We start from the raw sequence: 23,470 nt of genomic DNA on the forward strand, positions 1-23,470 counted from the left end.
CGCTTGTGCGTGGTAGGGGCGGAACTATTGGCCCCTGGCAGACCTGCCGCGGAAGAGGTGGGGGGAGCTCAGCGCATGCGCAGTGCCTCCTGCTCGGACGGACACCTCGTCTCCGTGGGGAGCGAGTACCCTTTGCCCGCCCCCTCATGAGGGCCGCCGCCCTTCTCCGGGGGCCCGGCTCCCGTCTCCTACGGGCCAGCTCGGGCTGCTGGTGCCGTCGCTTCTGGGCGGCGTCCGGGGAAGCCGCCGCTGCCGCCGCCTCGCCAGGCTCCGGGGCCCGGAGCCCCTTTGACCGACAGCTGAAGCGGAAGCAGAAGAACTGGGCGGCGCTGCAGCCCGAGCCCGCCAAGTACAATTACCTGAGGGAGGAGGTGAGACACCCCCCACCCCGCCCCGCCCGCTCCTCTGGCTCCGCGCTGTCCCCTCACGGCGGGACCCAGACGGGACCCCGGTTCCGGAGCACAGAGCGGCGGGGACCAGCTCTGCGGCCAGGGAGGGAAGATGGGGCCGTGACGCCTCCCGCCCCTGGGTCCCGTCGGAGACCCGCCGCCATCCCTGGGCCCGGCAAGGGACAGGCGAGGGGGAGGTGACGCCCCGGCCACGAGACCCTGCTGCGGGGGGGGGGGGGGAGTCTCCGCACTCCCAGCGGGGCCAGTCAAAGTTGTGTGTCTGTCACCAGCGGCATACACCTGACAAAGCACATGTACGTCAACTGCATGAAATAACTTGGTGTCCATACTGGCCTTGCACTGCTGGTAGGACCTGCGCCGTACAAACGTGATTTTTAACAAACCCCCTTCTCCACTCATGTGCTTTGTCTCCTATTTCGAGAGGGTGGGGAAGATGAGTAAAAGGTGGGTGCTAATTTGGCTTTATAATCTAGGGAAGTAGTTGGTTAATTGGGGTGCATTGAGACTGCGCGACCATTTCCCTGAGCATGTAACTGTAAAAATGGATAGCTGGGGGAAGGAGTAATGAAGATGTGGTTTGTGGCTGTACAGGAGGAAAGGATATATAGGCAGATGCCACTTCAGCTGTTTCAGGCTTTTGCGAACATGCAACGCTCACTTGACAAAGAGTTAGGGTGCATCCCTCTACAATGAGGTTTATACAGTGGAGTACAGTATTAACGATCACATGCATCTCCCTCCTCCAGAGGTAAAGGGTGTCAGTGTAAGGTGTTTAGGGTCTGGCTGGGTATTGAACAGATCCTGGCTGTACTCCCCCTGGTGATCCCCTTTCTGGCCCATGCTGAAACCTTTTCCTTGTCTGCTGGCTGGGGAGGAGGGGAGAAGCCTGTTTCTCTTCTTTAGAGTGTGAGGTTCCTTCTCTTCAGGATGCAGTGTCCACAGTGGTTACAGTGGAAGTGGTAGGGTCCCTGATAGGTAAAACACCCAGTTCATAAAAGGCACAGGTCAGGCAGGTGACTCCAAAACTTATTTTGCTTCACCTTCTGTTCTCCTTCCTCAGCCCTTTCCCCTTTTGCAAGGCACTAAGGGCTTGTCTACACTGGCACTTTACAGCGCTGCACCTTTCTCTCTCAGGTGAGAAAAAACACCCCCCAAGCACTGCAAGTTTCAGCGCTGGAAAGTGCCAGTGTAGAGAGTGCACCAGCGCTTGGAGCGATTCCTCTTGTGGATGTGAGTTGTTTTTACAGCACTGGGAGAAGTCTCTCCCAACACTATGCCAGGACTACACAAGCCATGTGAAAGTGCTGCTGTTGCTAGTGAAGACGTGCCCTGAGACTCCTGCCTAGAGAATGAGTTTTGCTATCTTCTTTGCCAAGTTACTGCCAATAGTCTTGTTCCTGTGAGATAAACTTCTGGTAGCTTTGACTTCTGAGCAGCACAGTCTGAAAGTGCTACCAGACAGGTTGCTCCTGAAGGGAATATTGTATTGTGGGATTGCAGGTGTACTGCTTATGTTGGTATAGGTTTGTGCATGTCCACATTGCTACTGTGCTCGTATAGCAGGGGGCTTTGCTCCTGAAAAGGAGCAAAACTATGCCAGAAGAAGTGGAGGGTTCTGCTGGTAGGTAACAAAATTAAGTGTGGATGCATGCAAGGCTGTCCTGAAAAAAAGTGTGAGCTTCACTGGGACAACTTTCTAGTGTAGACCTGGCCCAGGATTCTGTGATTTGACCCTCTAACAGCCCCTCCCTATTTGTCCCCACCCTGCACTGCTAACAAAAAAAGAACTTTCTACGCTCAGGGAGAACAGGGATGGGTAGCTGATGGTTAATTCTTATTTATAATGCCTGTATCTTAATCTCTTGCAATTCTCTAGGTTGGTGGCAGAGTAGCAGACCGGGTATTTGACATAACCAGGTAAGTTAATAATTTTGAGCAAGAGATATCCAGTATCTGTTGACTCTGGAATCTACCCAGTTAAAAGTATAAATTAAAGTCGATTCTAGTACTATATCTGCCAATTTTTGTGGTTCAATCACCACATTTTCTTAAGTTTTCTTTTTTCCCTACTCTTGTGTTGTGTAAGGCCCATAATTGGGGAAAGTAAAGGAGTTGAATATTCAGGAAAAACTGTGAAGCTGACTATAGATCGAATACTGTCAAATGTACAAAGTTTAAAAAAAAAAAAATTTTCCTCTGATCTTTCAGTTACAGTAATTGTAGGTCTTGTTTGTGTTAAAACACTTTCAAACAGAAGTTAGATTTATAGTGTCCCGTTAGTAAAAATTCAGTTCTCAGGTATTTCAGAATTTACATAATATCAGAGCTGGCAAACTTACGAGACTCCCATTGTCCACAGGTTATTAGGGAAGCTGAGGGGAAGCTGAGCAAGGTCCAGGGGCAATGTCCTAGTATTGGCCTAGTCTCCCCTTGCTGCGTGTGTGCCCTCCTCCCTGCCCCACACACAAAGTGGGAGTAGGAAGATTGGTGGGATCGCTATCAGAGTGCTGTCTCTGAATGCTATATAGGGGGCCCAGTCTTTTGTTTCAGTCTGTAGCTATTAGATGTCTGAATGTGAAGTTCTCCCCCCGCTATCCTCCTTTCATCCCTGTTCAGCTGGCAAGAGAAAAAGAGGAGCTTGCTGCAAAGTGAGTGGGGCAGTACAATACTGTGCTAAATGTAAACTACTACAATAATAAAGGGAAAGTTTTTTTGTTTTTTTTTTTAAAGATTTGACAAGGCAAGAAAACTGTTTCTATGCTTTTCATTTAAATTAAGATGTTAAAAGCAGCATTTTTCTTCTGCATAGTTAACTTTCAAAGCTGTATTAAGTAAATGTTCAGTTGTAAACATTTGAAAGAACAGCCATAATGTTTTGTTCAGTTACGAACAGCTTCCATTCCCAAGATGTTCATAAAGCTGAGATTCTACTGTAGTAGCAGTTAAACTGAACATCTTGTAAGTAGTGCTTTGCTGCTGTATCACAAAACTGTGAGCAGCAGAGGCAGTGCAACTATATGTCTGCCAAGTCAGGAAGTCAGCACTACATGGATTTACACTGGTTCACAAGTTTTAGTTCTGCAGATGTTTATGGCTTATGCTCTCGCCGTTGGTAGGAGAAGCTTGCCACTGTTATGTGAGAAAGTAGATATTAAAAATCGTGTAAGATGTCCTTACTGTCCTTCTCAAACATTCACTTATTTTGGAAGCCAGTGTTTTATTCTATAGAAACTTGAATTAAAGTTAAAGACTTAACATAACTTTTATGTAAATAGAACATATAATAAAGTTGCATATTTTTATTTTCTAGAATTATTGTGGCAAGAAAACACACGTGAAGTCATAAATGGGGAAAATAGCCCTCAAGTTACATGCATCAAGTGCCATTAAACGAAATGTGGGCAATATACACCAAAGGAAAATGACTTTAAGCTGTTTATATTGACATTAATTGAAATCCTATTTAGTCAGAAAAGATATTTGGAACTTCATAAATTTATGAAAGATAGTAGTTTTACTTGCATGCTAAGGAATTTACAATTCTTTTGCTTAGAACGTTCCATCTTGCATTGGATGTTGGTTGTGGAAGTGGCTACATTGCTCAGTATCTCAACAAGGTACTGTATGTTTATGCTTGTGTCTAAAAATAGTACAAATTATTCTTGTAATGCTGTGCTGTTCACAAATGAAACTTAGAGAGTCTTCGAAATCTCGTGTGTACCTTGTTGCTTCTTAATCTTTAAGTCACAGTTTAGAGGTGTAATTCTCCCACCCCCACCTCTAAAATGTATTGCCATGAAAGATGTACACTAGACCAGGGGTTCTCACAACAAATTTTTGGGTGGCATCAGAGTGCAGCAACCAACTCTTGCTGCTGCCCACTCTGATAATTTTTCCTAAAATAATTAACTTTAGGAAAAACAAATAAATATGCACATACACATGTCCAAATCACTGTAATTTATTTATGTAGGGTTTTTTGTGTGTGTGGTTTTTTTTGTTTTTTTTTTTTGTTTTTTCTGTCTCAACAATTAAAAATAATGTACAGTTGTCTCTATTCTTTACTGGACTTAAACAGAATAGAAACACAAATAAGGTTCTTTGCATGCTTTGCCTTTTTGGTGGGTGTTGTTTTTTGTTTTTTTGTTTTAAGAATTGCTAGCTAGTAAGTCTGCTATTGTGAAAAATGATGTTTGTCTCTTTGTTAATATTATTTTTCACAGCGGACTTGCTAGCTAGTTGGGAGTCTGTGAAAAGTGATATTAACAATATCACTTTTCACGGCAGAGTTACTTAGCCCTGGCAAGAGGAGAACAAATTAAGCCGTGGTTGGGGAGGTGGGTAGGGGGCTTGGGGTTGATGGGGGTGGCGGGTGAGCCCAGGGTGGGAGCCTGGGGCTCTGCTGCATGGCTGGGGACTGGAGGAGGAAGCGGCTGCTAGGGGCAACGTGTCGGGGGATGAGTCCAGAGCTGGAGCCCGAAGCCCTGCAGCTGGGGGATGGAGCCTGCTGCCACAAGGCCAGAGATTGCTGCCCATGACCCCAGAGCTGAAGCCCAAGCCCCACCACCCCCAGGAAGGTGGGGAACTCATGCTGGCTGCCTGTTCCTACAGTGTTTGTGGGTCCTGAAGGGGAGACGGACCAGCCCCTGCTGGTGGCCTCAGTGGAGGAGTTGATGCTTTGCCTCCCCTCCCCCCCCAATCACTGCCCAGGAGGCTAGATAGTTCAGTCTTTGTCACTTCAGTTAAAACTGCCAACAAAGATACCAATTGCAATAGTGGTTCTGTGATGTGAACCATCTTCCCATTATGAACGGAACTGAAACCACTGATTCCTTTCACACAGATCACTGAATCATCAGTAGATGGTAACTTACAGTTTATAGCACATTGGGTCAGACTTGAACTGGTGTACTTAAGATGAAAAGTCCTATCGCCCACTCCTCCATATTTAGACTTAGTTACTGCAAAGTAACTAGTAAGACCATAATTAAATGTTAGCACATAAGATAAACTGAGGATCTATTCCTTTTTGGTAGTCTTTTGTTTTTTATGAAATACTTTAAAATACTGTTTTACACAGTTGTTTGCAGTGTTGTTGTTGCCAAGTTGGTCCCAGGATAGGAGACACACATAAGGTAGTTGAGGTAATATCTTTTATTGGCCCAAATTCTGTTGGTGGAAGGTACGTGCTTTGGAGCTACACCAGAGCCCAGACCTGAAGAAGAGCTCTGGGTAGCTTAAAAGCTTGCACACCTTCCACCAAAAAAAATTGGTTCAAAAAAGATATTACCTCACCTACCTTGTCTTTCTAAAATAATAACTCTTCCGGGGCAACATTGTGCTTTTCAGTAGATAAGTTCAGTTGGTGATAGTATACAGAACATACATGCATCCAGTGTGTAGTGGCATAAAGAGAAGCTTTAAGGCTAATTCATCTGATTCTGAAGTAGCAGATTAAACTAACCTTTATTGACTGGAGTAGACAAAGTGATTAAAGCAAAAAAATTTCTAAAACTGTACAGTATCAAAGCTGTGCATAGTGTAAATTAAGTCTGTAATGACTTTAAAACTATATTTCCTGGATTTTCTTTACGCTGACAGTAGCATGACGCCCAACACTAACCTCTTCTCCAGCACTTTACTATAATTTTCTTAATGGGTTTTGTCATCATAATGCATCTCCTGGTTATCTGAAGGCTGGATTAATGTAATCCACACATTGGGATGCACCATAAGGCTCTTCAGAAACTAAAGCTAGTGCAGAACCCCCCACCACCTCCTTGATAAATGGAGTCTCTTGCCCTGAATGTGTATCAATCAGTGCTCCCTGATCTGCACTTGGTTTTCGGTGGGTTTTTGGGTGAAGTTGAAGGTGTCGGTATTAACCTATCAAACCTTCCTACCTGAGACTTTCTCCATGCCATACTGCCATGGATAAGATCTTCAGATGTGCTCAAGCTGGACCTATCTCAGAATAAGAGGTAGGGGCTCTGACAAGGCTTACTCTGTAAACGCTTTTTAAATTTGTGTTATGCCCTTACCCCAGTCTGAAATAGCACAAATCTGTTGACCTTAACATATGCTTGGCAGTGTGGCTTGATTAGGAGGGACGCTGAAGAAGCAAACATTGTTGGAGGGGAAGGTGTGGGGAGAATGCATAGTGGATTTTTTTTATTTTTGAGGTTGTCTGTTTTTACTTACTGTATTTAAAATATTTGTAAGACACCTAAAGCGTTCAGAGAGATTGCCTCTTGTTGGTTTATAAATCTAAATATTTGACAGATTTTTCTTATTTCAGGAAACAGTTGAAAAACTTTTTCAAGTAGATATGGCAGAGAATGCTCTGGTGAGTAGCAATCTGACTTCTGCCTGCCATGTTTTAATTCCACAATACTGATAAATAAAAGAAATATAGCATCAAATGCAGTTTGAAATTCTGTGTATTTATTCTAACCTGACTTAGAAAAATACTATGGAAACTGAAATCCCCACTGTCAGTATTGTAGCTGATGAAGAATTCCTTCCCTTCAAAGAAGACACATTTGATCTTGTTGTTAGCAGTTTAAGGTTTGTATTAATCATTTCACTAAAGTTGAATGTTTGTAAAATCAGATAAGGGAATAGTGATGTTCTTGCCCAAGAACATAAAGGGTTTAACTAGAAATACCATTCAAATGCCATTGCCTAAAGTCAAGCATTTTCTAGTCTTAAAGATCTTTGATAGTACTGTATATGAATTTAGTCATTCTTGAATACTATCAAATTTGTTGTGCAGCTATTTGACAACTTGTATAATTACATTAAAAACTTGTATTGGGGAAGAGTTGATGATAGTTCTTTGCTTTGGCTTCTGAAGTGTTTTTTGCTGTGACAGCTACTTGCCTTTACTCAAATTTTATTCACCACTTAAACCTTAATAAAATGTACACTTTGTATTTTAGTTTGCATTGGGTGAATGACCTTCCTAGAGCTTTTAGAGAGGTAAGAAAAACTGTTGCTGTTACCGGTAATCAGAACTAATTTTGGTTTGCAGTTACTTCTCATATGTACTGCCTTCCTCTTTTGCTTATTTCGAAGATGTGTGCGGACAGCTTTTGTTGAAATATTTTTGGTCATATCCCTAGAAGTCTGATTAAATATGATTTAATACTGTCCACCCATTTTGTTGTTGTCTGTCATTAAGAGGACTCAAATTCTGCTACTTTGAGACATTTAGCTAGAAAAGAAATGACACCACTCTTCACATACTTTGTATTGATAAAGGTTTAAATACCTGAGATGACAAAATTAACAGCTGTGAATTGATGTATCCATATTGATTTTGATACCTTGTTAAGATTGTCATTTGGTTAACCCGTGGAACACGTCTTCCTGAGTGATAACCAAACATATAACATAACTTGTACACACATTCCAGTCTCAAAGCAGTTGATAAAACATGTTCTGTTATATTCAACTTTCTTAAATTGCAATAATTTTCCATGCAGAAGTATTTCTTACATTAGAATCTCTTTCAAATTGCAGCTAGATATAAAGGAATTTTCTTCAGTTAAAAACTGCTTGTGCTTTATGACTAACTTCCTACTATGTAACTTTTGGACCAATGGCTTAAAGTAATGGATTTGCAGCTAACTTCTTAAACTTATGCCACATATACTTGATAGTAGTTACTGAAAGGTGCTGTCTGCTGACTAGCTGATCAGATGTCTCAACATTAGCACAGAATAAGACACCTTGGCTGATAACCTGATTAAATACTACTCATTCCCCCAATATCATGCATTGCACATTACTTTGTAAGTCAGATCACTTACATATTTTATATAAATTATCTGTTTCATCAGTTCTGATGATTCAAAAAAAAGGTATCAGTTAAGAGCCTTTTTACCTCAATGACATTAGTTGGAATTCATCTGAGGCAAGTGGTGACTGAAAGTTGTTACTATCTGATAAGTCTGATTATCTGTTTGTTACCTGACTTATTTTATTTGTCCATTCATAGTGAACAGTTTTCTATGCTAAGCAAAATATTTATGAAGCTTGCTGGCACTCTCACAAGAGGGGTTCAAGAATTCGAGCGTTAAAATGTTCTTTCAACCTACGGGTTTCTCTGGATCAGAGATGGTTATACTACTACACGATCTAAGGACAGACTGTTATCACAAATTCCTCCACTTGTCACTCATTCACAAGAACAAAAATCACTTTTGGAAAGTGAGGGAAGTCTACTTCTCTATCCTAAACTCTTAAAATTCAAACTATTTACAATACACCTCTGGAAAAGTATGGCAAAAATACATAATCTGTCCTACTGTATTTTCTGTTCACAAGTAAATAGCTGCAGATGTTCTTGTCAGTTAAGAATTTTCCATGCAGATATAATAGTCTTGCCTATGCATAGGCATGTTTTGAATTTAATGCAATTTGGTAGTACTTGGTTTCCTAGGGAATTGCTCCGAGGCACAAATGCAAAATGATGACTTTGGTTCCATATGGAAGATTTTATAGCCTGTTATGCTACTAAAAACTTTGGCAGGACCTCCTCGTGTTAATAGAACCCGGTACTCTTCTCAGAAATCCAGGCACACACTTAAGATCCATCTTGTGTGCACAATTACTTATGTTTCAGCATACAAAATCAGATACATTTGCTTGAAAACAGTCAGTGAAAAGTAAAATTGCCTTGCCTTTTCTAAATCAGTGGGAGTTGGACTGGGCCCTGAATCATCATATGATATTAAATTTCACTCAGTTGCATTCTGCTATTGCAGCAATTTAAAAACAAATTGTGTTGAATGAATGTTTGGTATAGTGTGTGATAAAGAAATTTAACTAAGGTATCTTACAGATGCAGATTACTGCTGAGCTCAGACAGCAAATTGAATTGCTTACAACAAACACTTCCATTTATTTTATCTAGTCTTACCAGGTATTTTAATATTTCCTGTATAAAATGAACTAAAAGTAGAACCTCCAACAGAAATAAAACATCCAACTTTAAGCTTCTTGTTTCTTTAACCCTGATTCTTCAAGTGCTAGAAAGTAAGGGGAGGAGATACTCAATTGTTTCAGTTATCTTGTGCTTCATCCTTTCTGGCAAAAAGAAAACTTTTAAGAACTTTGTACCAGATAGTAACATTTGCAGACCTTTAATATTAAACAGATTTTCTGTATTATAGATTCATCAAGTCCTTAAGCCAGATGGAGTATTTATTGGTGCCATGTTTGGAGGAGAAACTCTGTATGAACTTCGCTGCTCTTTGCAACTAGCAGAACTGGAAAGAGAAGGAGGATTCTCACCACATGTATCTCCTTTCACTGATGTCACTGATTTAGGACATCTGCTGGGAAGAGCTGGCTTTAACACATTGACTGTGGTAATTATCAATATGATGAGTGGAACAATTTTGGAAAATTAACAGTGGTGCCAATGAGTAATACTAAACTCCTTGGGTTCTAGGATAAAGGATGTTGGTTTGTTTCTATTAGCCTTTCAATAGGGAGGTAATAGAGCAAATAACCTGGGCATGGCATATCTCCATGGGATAGACAGCATGATTCTTTAGCAAAGGCATGGAAACTAATACAGAAATGTACTGTTGATCTGTGTTCATGGTTTCAAAGCTTTAGGAAATTGCAGTGGAGAAGACATTACCTGCCTTCGTAGGACTGGTTCTGCCTTGAGCATAAGTAGTCTGCTCTTAATTTTACTAACAAGGAAGTCTGACTTGACTAAATCAGAGGTGAATGTCATAGCTAAGGTGATAGTGATTTTCCCTCTTTATATTTCTAGCTCCAAAGATCAAATAAGTGCTGAGACTAGCAGTAATACATGTCATAAGGTGGTATTAGGTAAAAACTTGTTACTACAGTGATAGGTGCAAATTAAAAACTTAAGTTGGTGAATGACAAACCACATGAACTTGTACTCACCTTGAAATTAACTGTCCAAAGCATCTTAATGTTTTTATGAAACTAAATAAATACATATAAACATATTAATTGAGTGCATTTACTAGGTATGCTAGACATGACCTAGTTGATAGTCAGTCACAAAACTACAATTGTGCCCAGACTCCTAAAGCTGCCTCATAATTGTTGCTAAACTGTATGTACTACATGCCTTGAGCTTTACAATGAACTAAACCTTTTCTTTAACATTAATTGAGGTAAATATTTACATGTTGGAGGTGTTTAAATATGGACATAGGTGCCTGATTATTCAGAGATGTGGAAACCCACTGTTCTGGTTTAAGTCAATTGCTCATTTGCCTTAGTAACGTAGATGTGTTGTAATTAAGTACTGTGTGTTCTGTATGAAATGTATCTTGACTGAACTTGTATTGAACCTTGCTATAATTTTAATTTAGTAATGCATTGAAGAACAATCAACGTGTTCGATCTGTTGCTGTTCATGTCAGGACTGTTACACACTGGTATTAGGAATATGGACCACAAAAGAAATTTGTATTCAAAATGTGTAAACTTTGGGTACATAGAGATTGGAATATTATATGCATGTTCTTTCATAAATGTTTAAAACCCCTTACGTGGAAATGGACTTGCAGAAGGTGGTCTTTTACTTGAGCAGTGTAAAACAACTCTTGTAGTTTATGGAGACTGACATCTCCATTTGGTGGACTGTGTATACCTCCTGCAAAAGGAGTTTGAAGTGTCAGAGTAATTCTGGATACTCTATACCGGAGTAGGCAACCTATGGCACGTGTGCCAAAGGAGGCACGTGAGCTGATTTTCAGTGGCACTCACACCGCCCGGGTCCTGGCCACCGGTCTGGGGGGCTCTGCATTTTAATTTAATTTTAAATGAAGCTTCTTAAACATTTTAAAAACCTTGTTTACTTTACATACAACAATAGTTTAGTTATATATTAGACTTATAGAAAGAGACCTTCTAAAAACATTAAAATGTATTACTGGCACGCGAAACCTTAAATTAGAGTGAATAAATAAAGACTCGGCACACCACTTCGGAAAGGTTGCTGACCCCTGCTCTATACCTTGAGTAGTAGAGTGGCTTATACTGTTTTTAAAATCAATAGGTACGAGATTGCAGTGTTTTCTTTAGGATGCAAAACTCCCTTCTGTCATCCATCTCCTGATTGTGCTTTACAAGGGGCAATAATCCATTGCTTCCCTTGAAGACCACAGCATCAGCTAGTTAGGAATTTGGCAGCACTGAATTGGTTGCCTCTTTAGTTCTATTTAGTTCTATTTACAATTTAACTTGTTTATATAAAATCCTGTAGTTTTGACACCTGGCTACTTTAGCCTTCCTCTGGTCTCAGCACCATTATAATTTACTGAGATCAGCTGAAGTGGTGCTTTTGCACCTAGAGGTCCAGCAAGGCTTGGCTTGGTTAGCTTCTGGTCCACACAACTTTTTTGAGACCTTCAGACCTACTAGTAAAAATGTAAGACACTAACGGTCAATTGCTATTTTTCTCTTCCTTTTGCTTATAATGGCACTTTAATCTGAATTTGGTGATTCAAATTGAGTTACTAAATATATTTCTATAGGAATGTAGACATGGCTATCCATGTGTAATGTTTTTCTTAGTGTAATTATGTTGCATAAATGGGAGACAAGTAGTAAAACAACTTGTATAGTCTTGCAACTTATTTTCTTTTCATAGAGCAATCTCTTGTTTTGCTTTAGTTACCTATACACTTGAATTAAACATTTTTTAGGATACTGATGAAATTCAAGTCAACTATCCAGGGATGTTTGAGGTCATGGAAGATTTGCAAGGTAAGTACATTTTTCACAAACAACGTGTAGGTTATTGTTCAAAATTGGCTAAATACAATAAGGTGTGGTAGTATTTGGAGGCTAGAGGTTGTGCCTGTTTCTTAACTCCAGCTAAACCTTGCAGAAAAGTTCTCCTGTTATCCGAGAATGGTAAAATGATTTATTAGGAAGAATTATTCGTTCTAGCCTTGGAATGCCTGAATTTACATATTAATTAGGTTTCAGAGTAGCATCCGAAGAAGTGGGCTGTAGTCCACGAAAGCTTATGCTCTAATAAATTTGTTAGTCTCTAAGGTGCCGCAAGTACTCCTGTTCTTTTTGCATATTAATTAGGGCTGTCAAGTGATTAAACAGTAATAGAATACAATTTATTTAAATGAATTGTATGTTTTCTACATTTTCAAATATATTGATTTCAATTATAACACAGAATACAAAGTGTACAGTGCTCACTTTATATTTATTTTTGATTACAAATTGCACTGTAAAAAACAAAAAATAGTATTTTTCAATTCACCTAATACACGTACTGTAGTGCAATCTCTTTATCGTGAAAGTTGAACTTACAAATGTAGAATTATGTTTTAAAAAAAAAAAAAAAAAAACTGCATTCAAATATAAAACTTAGAGACTGCAAGTCCACTCAGTCCTATTTCTTGTTCAGCCAATCGCTCAAACAAGTTTGTTTACATTTGCAGGAGATAATGCTGCCTGCTTCTTGTTTACAATATCACCTGAAAGTAAGAACAGGTGTTTGTATGGCACTGTTGTAGCTGGTGTCACAAGATATTTACATGCCAGATGCGCTAAAGATTCATATGTCCTTTCATGCTTCAACCACCATTCCAGAGGACAATCATCCATGCTGATGGTGGGTTCTGCTCAATAACAATCCAAAGCAGTGCAGACCGACGCATGTTCATTTTCATCATCTGAGTCAGATGTCACCAGTAGAAGGTTGATTTTCTTTTTTGGTGGTTCGGGTTCTGTAGTTTTTTGCATCAGAGCGTTGGTCTTTTAAGACTTCTGAAAGCATGCTCCATACCTCATTTGTCTCAGATTTTGGAAGGCACTACAGATTCTTAAATCTTGGATTGAGTGCTGTATCTGTCTTTAGAAATCTCACATTGGTACCTTCTTTGAGTTTTATCAAATCTGCAGTGAAAGTGTTCTTAAAATGAACATGTGGTGAGTCATCATCCAAGACTACTATAACGTGAAATATATGGCAGAATGTGGGTAAAATAGAGCCAGAGACATACAGTTCTCCCCCATGGAGTTCAGTCAATAATTTAATTAACGCATTATTTTTTTAATGAGCGTCATCAGCATGGAAGCATGTCCTTTGGAATGGTGGCCGAAGCATGAAGGGGCATACGAATGTTTAGTATATCTGGCATGTAAATAGCTTGCAATGCCAGCTACAAAAGTGCCATGCAAACGCCTGTTCTCACTTTCTGGTCACATTGTAAATAAGAAGGAGGCTGTATTATCTCCCGTAAATGTAAACAAACTTGTTTGTCTTAGCAATTGTCTGAACGAGAAATAGAACTGAGTGAACTTGTAGGCTCTAAAGTTTTGCATTGTTTTGTTTTTGAGTGCAGTTATTTAACCAATAAAAATCTACATGTGTAAGTTGCACTTTCACAATAAAGTGATTGCACGCACTACAGTACTTGTATGAGGTGCTATCATCCGCTCAGTTGTTCCCACATGCAACCACATATCAGTTCCTTGCACAGAGTTCCCTCTGTCCTTTCCCCTCCCAGGCTCTCTAGTTCCTTCTTTAAGTTTCCTCTGAGGAACTATTACCTTTCCCCTGAATTATGGAGGGGCTAGGGATAATCTCCTCCCTCCTCCTGATCTATTTTAGCCTACAAAGAAGAATTTGCTGTCTCCCTAATTCTCTCTTTGCTGGCCACTGTTTGTAGAACCAGCTCTATCTCTGTTGCTGTACAGCTCTGTAGGTGGAAGTTGAGTGCTGCAAGAGGGCAGAGCCTCTGGACAGATTTCAAATGGCCTTTCATGAGAGGCTGCTTAAAAATCAGAATATTCAGGTAGCTGCTTAGGAGCTGAAGAGTGGGAGCCTTAAATCAGAGTGTGAGGAAACTGGAAGATTTCTCGGCATGAAACCCTTGTTATTACATTGTTGCAGATATATCACTGTTGCCTCTATAATAGTCACTTTATACTTCTGTTTAGTATCCTTTTTAAAAAAATCCATAAATAATAATGGAGGGGTAGGCTTAATCACCAGTATTCAGATTCTGGAAATAAGCAGACTAACTTGCTTATTTAAAAAAATCAAGACCATTACATAGCAGAATAAGTCTTCTGGACGATAACATAGTGAAATGGCTAACTTTATAACCATAAATTGTAATACAAGCTATGCAAGGCTTTTGCATCTTCACAATGTAAAGTAGATGTTCCCTTGAATCAAATCTCTGTATGCTGTAGCATTCTATTTGGAGGATTCTGCCTCTGTATTGACTTAATATAAATGTGTGATTTACACATTTATATTTCAAACTCATGGTGTATACTGTATCTTTTTTTAAAGCTGAAACATATTTTTAGGTATGGGAGAGAGTAACTGTTCTTGGAATAGGAAACCTATCCTACACAGAGAAACCATGTTGGCAGCTGCAGCAATATATCAAGGTAGAAGTACACATTTAATAGCTATCTTTTTAGCCTTCATTGGTTCTATGAACATATCTCTTTTCCATGTTACTACTTATTTTTTTTTTTTTTTTACTTTTCTTATCTAAGACACAATGTGGTTCTCTGTTTTTAACAAAAGTACCATTTATTTTTGTAATATCTTTTTAATAGTAATTACTGTAGATTTGTAATAGATTCACATTTTGTATGGTTGGGATCTCCATCTTGTCTTCTGTACCTAATGACAATCAGAATTTTAAGGGTCTCCCTTTCCTCACAGTAAAAATAGCTTTCAAAAATGTATAGTTGCTTTCAGCAAAAACTGTTGTCAGATTCAACATTTCACACTTAATTCTTCAATGTATATAAACCCATTTCTCTTTTCAATAGAAATGTATGGAAGTAATGATGGTTCAGTACCTGCTACATTTCAGATTTATTACATGATAGGCTGGAAATTCCAAGAGTCACAGGTAACATGAAGCCTATCCATTGCTTTCTGCTTGAATGTCAATAACTCCCATATTTCATAAGATAGAACAAAAAAGGTGCTAAGCAACTAAGGGGCTCTTCTTAAAGGTTTGTGTGATTTGTTTTGAACATAAAGATGAGCCCTTTGTTCGTTTGTTTGTTTTTCAGGCAAGACCTGCCCAGAAAGGTTCTGCAACAGTGTCATTTGGCGATCTGGCAAAAATAAATTCACTTATTTCAAGAGAGAAAAAGTAGTTCATCCAATGGCTATGACTGAACTGGATCTTTTATGGAACTTTGCATTGCAGCTATTCTACAGTTGTCAGGTTTCTCCTGTTAATGTCACTTTGAAGAGCTAATAAAGTAGTTACAGGAGTCGGTTTATGTTTTTGTTCAATGCATAGCAGTAAGAGAACAACATAGTATCCATTAAAATTTCTATAGAAAGATCCATTAAAATACATTAATAGAAGGGTGAAACTTCTTTTTTGGTAATTGACAGTTTTCAGATGTAATGTCTGTATTCTCCATTTCAGTGCTAAGGACTGCTCCAAAGGGGGTAACATTTTGTTAGTATTTGTGTACTCTGGGAGTAACGATATAATGATATTAAAGAGAGCATCTGCCTGGGGCTGTGAACAGGACTTTCAACTGAACTAATAGGGAAAAAACATCTGCAAATACACAGATCCAATTTAATATAGAAGTAGTCTGAAGATGTGGTTTTTTTTTTTCTTTTTCTTTGGGGGGCCTCAAAATATGGGTAAAAACACTTGGTCATCAATTGTTGAAATTCTCATGTTTGACCTGTATGTAAAGAAGTGAAGGAAACCATACTTGTGAAGAAACCATACTTGTGAGAGAAAATAGCTGAGCTCCTGAGCAAGGTAAGTATATTACTTTAAAGTTTGTACAACTAAACACAGTTTCCGTGAGATCATTATTTTCTAGCAACAGTGATCCACGGTGTGCATTGAGTGAAAGGACCCAGGAAATGCAGTCATTGGAGCCTAATTCTTTACTTAATTATTTGAGCAAGACTACATCAATGAGGCATGGCAATGCTATTTGTCTCTATACTGACTTGCATTCTAGTGCTTTAAAGAAAAGCTACATCACCTACAGTAATATTCAAGATACCTCAGACATCAAGGGCAAGGACAATACCAAGCTGGTGCCCTGACAACAGTGCTATTCAGCCTAGGGAGCTTATGCAATATTCTGTTAGTCAACATGGTGGAACCCATGTAGAAAACATACTAGTCTGTACATGAAGTACACTAGTTCTTTAGTTAGTAACAGTGGAATAAGTATTCACCAACACTAAATTAGTTTTGTGGACGGTCTAGTTTCATGGTATGAATCCTAAAGTGAGAGTTCTAAATGGGAGACAAGTTTCTTGTGTTTCTCGTAGACAGAAACTTCCCTCTCTTTGGCTGAGTAATATCACTGACAGGAAGGGGGAACATCTCGTTTTTGAGTTAATAGACTTTTTTCTGGGCAGCTTGCAGTGTCTGGCCTCTACTATTTAAAGTAACTAATTTATGACAGCTTACTTTAAAAAGTGTGCCAAGGAAACAGTTGCCTATCAGACATCCACCTTTACTTTGGAATCCAGAACCCCGAGCAACCAGCATATAGTCATTTTAGAGCTGGTATTGGTTAAATAACTGTTCCTACCCTCCTCTATTCCCCTCAAGGTGCTAAGCCCTTTAATGCTATATCCTATAGTATTTGACAGCAAAGGAATTGCATTTTTTACAGCAACAGTTTTGCTGTATTACAGGTACAGGATAGTACACATGAACAGCATTAGTAGTAATCCCAAATAATATTTATACACAATGTGGCTGACCTAATTTCAGGCTTTTTATATCTAGATTTTCAGCCCTGAATTGCATTGCAACAGTTGAACATTGCTGTCAGCACTGTCTTAACTCAGTCCTGGTCTACACTACACAGGTCAACATAACTTACAAGTAGCTTACATGGACTTAATTATGTCAGTGTCTACGCTACAGCCTTGTCCTGCCAATGTAAGTCCCCTACTACACTGCCATAATGACCACCTCCACAAGAGGCATCAGGATTATGTTGATGTAGTTAGGGTGATGCAGTGTCTGTGTAAACTTTGTGTTACTTACAGTGGCTGTTAGCACTCTCGTTAATTTCACGGCTCCGATGGAGTGGGGGGTGTCTAAGAAGCTGGGACAGCTGGACCCCACTCTCCAGAGGCAAGAAGCTCCAGGTGCCATCTCCCTGCCCCCTCCCCTGGCAGGGAACAGGAAGGTGAGAAGCTTTGGGAGCCTGTTGGCAGCTGAGTTCCTGACAGAGAGCTGCCAACAGAGCTGAGAGATTGGGCTCTCAGCTCCCCCTTTTAGGTCAGCGGAAGCACTCTTAGGGCTGGTCTATATTAGAGGGGCGGGTCAATATAAGATGCGCAACTTCAGCTACAAGAATAGCGTAGCTGAAGTGGACGTATCTTATTTCGACTTACCTCCCATCCTCACGGCGCAGGATCGACAGCCGCGGCTCCCCCGTCGACTCCGCTTCCGCCTCTCGCCCGGGTGGAGTTCCGGCGCCGACGGGGAGCATGGCGGGAATCAATTTATCACGTCTAGACGAGATGCGATAAATCGATCCCCGATAGATTGATGGCTAGCCGGTGGGTAGTGTGGATGTACCCTTAGTGAGGACTTGCACCACCACCCCCAGGAAGATAGTGTGGACATGCCCCACTGCAGTAATTACTCCTAATATAGGTTGATTTAAGGTTTTAGTGTGAACATACCCTCTTTCATTGTGCCTGTTGTAATAAAATAATCCAGTAGGTGGAGTTTGACAGAATGGTACAGCATACTCCAAGCAATAAAGTCATCACTGTTTGTCAACCCTGCATATAAAGAAACCTTCAAATAGAATTGAAAAACCATCCTATCTTCTACAGTGTTGGGTTTCTCTTTATATTATAATTAACAATGCACTCAGACTGAAAGGAACATGCATGTTTTCTCAAATGTAGATTTTTAATTAATTGCATGTACTGTATATTTTTTTCTAAATTTTTGCTTTGAGTTTCTTCTCAAGCACTGTGGCTCCTGGTTATGACTGGTTAGATGGGAAGAGACTACAGCAAATGAAGAGGAACATTGTGTGGAAATGTTAATTAGGAGAGCTGCTGCTGTGTCTGGTTCTACCACTCAATCAGCACTTGGGTAGGAGAGAACTGAAAGGTGAGAAACTTCCTCTGTTTCCTTTGCAGAGATGAAGAATGTGCCACTGGTAATAGGAAAAATGTGCATTGCTGGACAGAGAAACTGGAGATTTGTTACCCTCCCCAATGCACAAAAGAGAATACAGATAGATCACCTAACTTGGGAGAAGGCTGGGAGTTACAGGTGTAGGGAAGAATTAGGAGGTACTGCACAGGATCCTTGCTAGGTGGTAGGCAGGAGACTGGTCCTGTTTGCTTGTATATTTAAAAACTTAATAAACAATACTTACTTAATTTAACTTCCTCATACGATTCACATTACATGATGTAGCAATTCATCTCACTAACATTCACCTTACAAACTTAAGAGCAGGCTCTGCTTTATCAAATCTTCAGGTAAAAAAGCCTCGTATCTTGGGTTTTCAAGGGGTATGGGAGCAAGGATATGTTAATGGACCAGATCCTGCTTTCATGGAAGTCAATGACAAAACTTTCCCACTTGCTTCTCTGGGTTAGGATTTCGGTTGCTAGCACCCTTAAAGGAGTTTATCTCAGCAGTATTTGCTCCAACTTCTGAAATATTACACCAAAAAGGTGATTAGTGATAAACTTATTCATTAATGAACATTCAGTGTCTGGCCTTTGCCCTGCAAAGATCTATGCATGTGATGAATGTGACTACTCATGTGCTTCAAGTTAATTAAAGTGAAGGGATAATGAAGCATGCACCTGAACCTTCAACCACTTAAGTATGTACAGTGTTACCAGTAGTGATTATGAAGTATAAATTAAGTGCAAAAAAACAGTAATGCAATATTAAGCTCAGAGCATGACACTTCTTGAAAGGGTAGGGGTGCAAACCCTGCTCTTCTGCCCAAATTCTAGTTTGGGTGATTATATTCTGCCTACCTAACATTTCCTCTGATGTTTCAGCTTCAGGGTGTCCTAGGTTCTGTTAATGAATAGAACTGAAAGCTTTAATGGGTTCACTTTATCCCTTTTGCTTTAAAAAAGAAAAATAAACATACTCCATCACTATAATATTGGTCTACTAGTCTGTGACCTATATTTCAGCATACCCCTGCAAACTAATACTTTCATTTTTGAATTTTTAAGTACTGTATAGACCAGGGGTGGGCAAACTTTTTAGCCCGGGGGCCACATCTGGGTGGGGAAACTGCAAGCAGGGCCACGAATGTAGGGTTGGGTCAGGGGGTTGCAGTGCAGGAGGGGGCAGGGTACGGCAGGGGTTTGGGGGGCAGGAGGGGTGTGGGAAGGGGCTCAGGGCAGTGGTGCAGGGAGGGGTGTGGAGTGCGGGAGGGGGCTCAGGGCAGGGAGTTGGGGTGCAGGAGTGGTTCAGGGTGCAGGCTTTGGCCCGGTGCCACTTACCTGGAGTGGGTCCGGGGTGGCAGCGGTGCGTACCGGGGCCAGGTCAGGCTCCCTGCCTGCCCTGGCCCTGGCCCTGCGCCACTGTGCTCCAGGAAGCAGCTGGCACCACGTCCCTGTGGCCCCTGGGGGGGGGGGGTAGAGGGCTGCCCTAGCCTGTGGGTGCCTCCCCCAAAGCTCCCATTGGCCCTCTGCCCCTCCCTCTCCCAGGGGCCTCAGGGACATGGTGCCGGCCACTTCCCAGAGCGGGGCCTGCGGCGCTACAGGGTGGCAATCTTGCGGGTCGGAGCCAAAGCCCTGAGGGGCTGGATCCGGCCCACGGGCTGTAGCTATACCCACTCTTGGTATAGACAGACACTTCTGTAGTTAGAACTTTCAGTATTAATTATCTCCATTTTTAGGGTTTATGCCTTTTATCTTGGTTCTCTCAAAGCACATTTAGCCAAAATGTGATATGCAATTTCCCAGGCTAGGTATAATTTGGAGCTGTTTAAATACTTAAAAAAAAATTCAGCAGTTGCAAAATAAATGCCTTAAATTCCAAGCAGTTGTTAGGGTGATATAGTGTCTTTTGTTATAAGACTAGATACTTTACTTAATGCATGGAAGCTGTTTTTTTAAGTTAGGGCACAAGATAAAGCAAAATGCATGCTGGGAGATGATTACTTCTGACTTTTTGTCAAAGACTAAAGGAGTCCAAAATCAAAATACAAATGTAATAAGAACCTCTCAAAGAGGAAATACATACAAAGAAGATCAAGATCTGACAACTATGATCAACAGGCATGATTGTGCAATGTTTTGCACTGAAAACATGTACATATAGTTTTATCTAAGCTTACTGGAATGGGGGACGATCATGGCATATGAGGCATTGCATTTTAAATGATTAACTTAAGCATATGATCTCACATTCCTTGTGCATCCAGAATTCACCTTTAAAGTCGGGGAGTTCACGGTGTATAGGAAATACAAGGTCAAGTCCTTGGGAAACTGTCAGAGTCTGGGGTGCAGTCCAGACTAGTGAAGACTGTCACCTCTTACCCTGTAAGCCGGAGTGCCTCTCAATGCGTTGCTACTGTAGCTCTCTTCCTGGAATGCCCACAGTCAACAACAAGCATGCACTATGTCTATGTATTGGGCAGCCCTGGGCCAACACTTTGGATCCTGTAGCCTGCCTGCAATACCACAGACTTCCACTGGTCTCCACCTGACTTGGTTAACAACTAGTAAGGGATTGCACACTCCCCACAACCCCCAATTTTCTCAAAAACATGTGTTCTGAAATGTTCAGCCCTGTCCTGGTACTATCAAAGGAATGTCAAGGTTCTTTTTTTCCTTCAAAAAGTCAATATTCAACAGTTTGTTACTTTAACTAGAGTTACCAACCAATTCAAGCATAGTACTGGATTGGTTTAGGTTAAAAATAAAACAAGTTTAATTACAAAGAGAGCAATTAAGTGAGTAGTAGTGTACGGATTAAACTCAGAAATGGTTGCAAGAGAAATAAAGAGAAAGTGTATTCTGGTAACTAAACTTAACAAGCTAGACTTGGTTCAAGGTAAAATCCTCACCACGTTTCCATCAAGATGGCTGACCAAATTCCTGGCTCAGGGTCTATCCTCCACAGTCAAAAGGCTGGTACCTTCATCTTCTTAGGTGAAAGATAACTTGGGGTTTCTTGGCCCCTCTATTTTATAGTCCAATGAACCTTTGAAATGGACTCTTCTGAAGGATACCTCCAGATAAAAGTGTGTTTGTAGCTTGAGAGGTAGGCAATAATGCAAACTGTCTTCAAGGAAGTGGCATGCGACTTCTTCCCTGCTGGAGTAGTTGTCTGCTAAAATGCACTACAATTGAATGAAAATTATACATGTGATTGTCATCTCCTCCCCCGCTGTGATAGTGTGAGGTTTGTCTCTCTCTTTCCCTGGTTAGCTTGATGGGTCTGTTCACGCAGTATGCAAATACATTCTCATTGTCTTTCAAAGTACTCTGGAAGTAACACCTGGGTGGGGAAGCCACATTCCATGCTCACAGTGGGGTAATTCCTGTCTGGCTGACACATGCATTTTAACAGTGATAATTTGAGTTTATGTCCATAACTTTCCATCAATTGCTTGCACCTACATTATGTGATAAGTGAACCATGAGTTTTTCTTTGACATTTGGCATGACACTTATCAGATACATTTAATGACAGAGAATTAGGGTACCCTTGAATTTGAACTGGTTAATCCAGTTGCAATTCATTGCCATCTATCAGGATGCCCCTTGCTCTCTGCCCTTTTCCTTTCCTTTCCATGTGAGAAGGAAAAGATCTATTTGGTATTCAGTTCATTTTCTTATGCTATTGAATATTTTGACCAGTCCAGCAATCAAGAAGGTTCTGACTAAATAAAAATTCTGATATATAGTCTAAACTTTTCCCTGTCTTAACTTTGTTCCATTACCCTAAATTCTAACCCCCTTACAATTTCCTTAGTGCTTAAAAATTTCAGGTGTTTGAAAATCTTTGTCAGGACGACTTTCCACAAGTGACTAGTACTACTAGGAGGCCTCAATTTGGCTGCCCAATTTGATATTTTTAAAAATAACTGTTTTTTTCCATGGGACAGGTGCTCAGTAGTTTCTGAAAAATCAGGCCCCGTAAGGTGTGTTGAGCTAAGCATGCAAAATTACTAGTCATTTTAGAACTTCTGGGGGTTATTGATGTTTAAGCATTTTTTTTCTAATTGTAACACACACAGTAGATCAGTGTCTGTAGGCCATTAATCACTTGATGTTTCTCTGAATGCCATCCAATTTGTTTTTCTTTGTAGATGTGCTCTCACCACTGTGTTATCAAGAGATTCTTGTTCCCCTGGTCAGTTACATAAGTGAGACTTGAGTACACAGTCAAAAATCCTATTGGTTGTATTGCCTGTACTGCTTGGTTCAGTGCAAGTTCATGCCTAATTAAAAAAACCCTTCCACTTTTCTGTTTAGTTCATTTTTGATATTACTGTTCTTGCCAATATGTTAGAGTGTTTGCTAATATTGGGAATATCTTCCTCTTATGTTTGTGTATATATGCACAATTATTTAAAAAAAAGTAAAAGTTTTTAAATTGGTCTCATTCATTTAACAAACATTTTATCTTCTATTTTTCCAAGATGCAAATCCTCTGGAGCCAGATTGGGGATCCCTTATTTAACCTCAGGAGCACTTAATCACTGGCGTGGTTTAATTGAAATCAGTGTTACTAATTGGATGAGTCTGAGCTCAACAATCTGGCCTTTTATTATTTCCTGCACATATTAACTATGACTTCTAAGAGGGGGGGATGTTACAAAAAGGAACTGACAGAAGTTAGATCACAAATCAGGAGCTACTAGTAGCATTGAATAGGAGAGATAGATATGGTGATCATTTGTTGAAGTCTCGAGAGAAGGAACTGATGGCTTGACAAAACAAGTGATGTATGTGCAGGACAGATATAAAATGATCATACATACAGAAGTCTTCTCCCCTAGAAAAATGATTTTCTTCAGTGTCATGCTAGAGGCCTGAT

At 40.3% G+C, this 23,470-nt stretch overlaps 1 protein-coding gene across 3 annotated transcripts; it reads left to right on the plus strand.

Annotated features, from left to right (window-relative positions):
* The first annotated feature begins 55 nt into the window (after nt 1–55).
* On the plus strand, nt 56–15,697 carry NDUFAF5 (NADH:ubiquinone oxidoreductase complex assembly factor 5). 3 transcript variants are annotated; one of them, XM_034764153.1, is made up of 11 exons: nt 56–371; nt 2,287–2,327; nt 3,964–4,027; nt 6,709–6,756; nt 6,874–6,977; nt 7,352–7,391; nt 9,590–9,787; nt 12,119–12,179; nt 14,760–14,843; nt 15,237–15,319; nt 15,486–15,697. In XM_034764153.1, the coding sequence occupies exons 1-11, from the start codon at nt 147–149 to the stop codon at nt 15,570–15,572; spliced, it is 1,035 nt and encodes a 344-aa protein (XP_034620044.1). In that variant the 5' UTR covers nt 56–146; the 3' UTR covers nt 15,573–15,697. The 3 variants fall into 3 exon arrangements, with proteins under 3 accessions (XP_034620044.1, XP_034620045.1, XP_034620046.1); XM_034764154.1 differs by lacking the exons at nt 56–371; nt 2,287–2,327; nt 3,964–4,027 and having other exon boundaries at nt 6,838–6,977; XM_034764155.1 differs by lacking the exons at nt 56–371; nt 2,287–2,327; nt 3,964–4,027; nt 6,874–6,977.
* The last annotated feature ends 7,773 nt before the right edge of the window (nt 15,698–23,470 follow it).

This window comes from Trachemys scripta, chromosome 3, assembly GCF_013100865.1.
Source record: "Trachemys scripta elegans isolate TJP31775 chromosome 3, CAS_Tse_1.0, whole genome shotgun sequence".
NCBI lineage: Eukaryota > Metazoa > Chordata > Testudines > Emydidae > Trachemys > Trachemys scripta.

Bases quoted from the DNA above. Each gene is read 5' to 3' on its own strand.
- NDUFAF5 (XM_034764153.1), top strand. From the start codon at position 147: ATGAGGGCCGCCGCCCTTCTCCGGGGGCCCGGCTCCCGTCTCCTACGG. The intron at 372-2,286 runs GTGAGACACCCC...GCAATTCTCTAG, and splicing joins ACAATTACCTGAGGGAGGAG to GTTGGTGGCAGAGTAGCAGA. The intron at 9,788-12,118 runs GTAATTATCAAT...AACATTTTTTAG, and splicing joins GCTTTAACACATTGACTGTG to GATACTGATGAAATTCAAGT.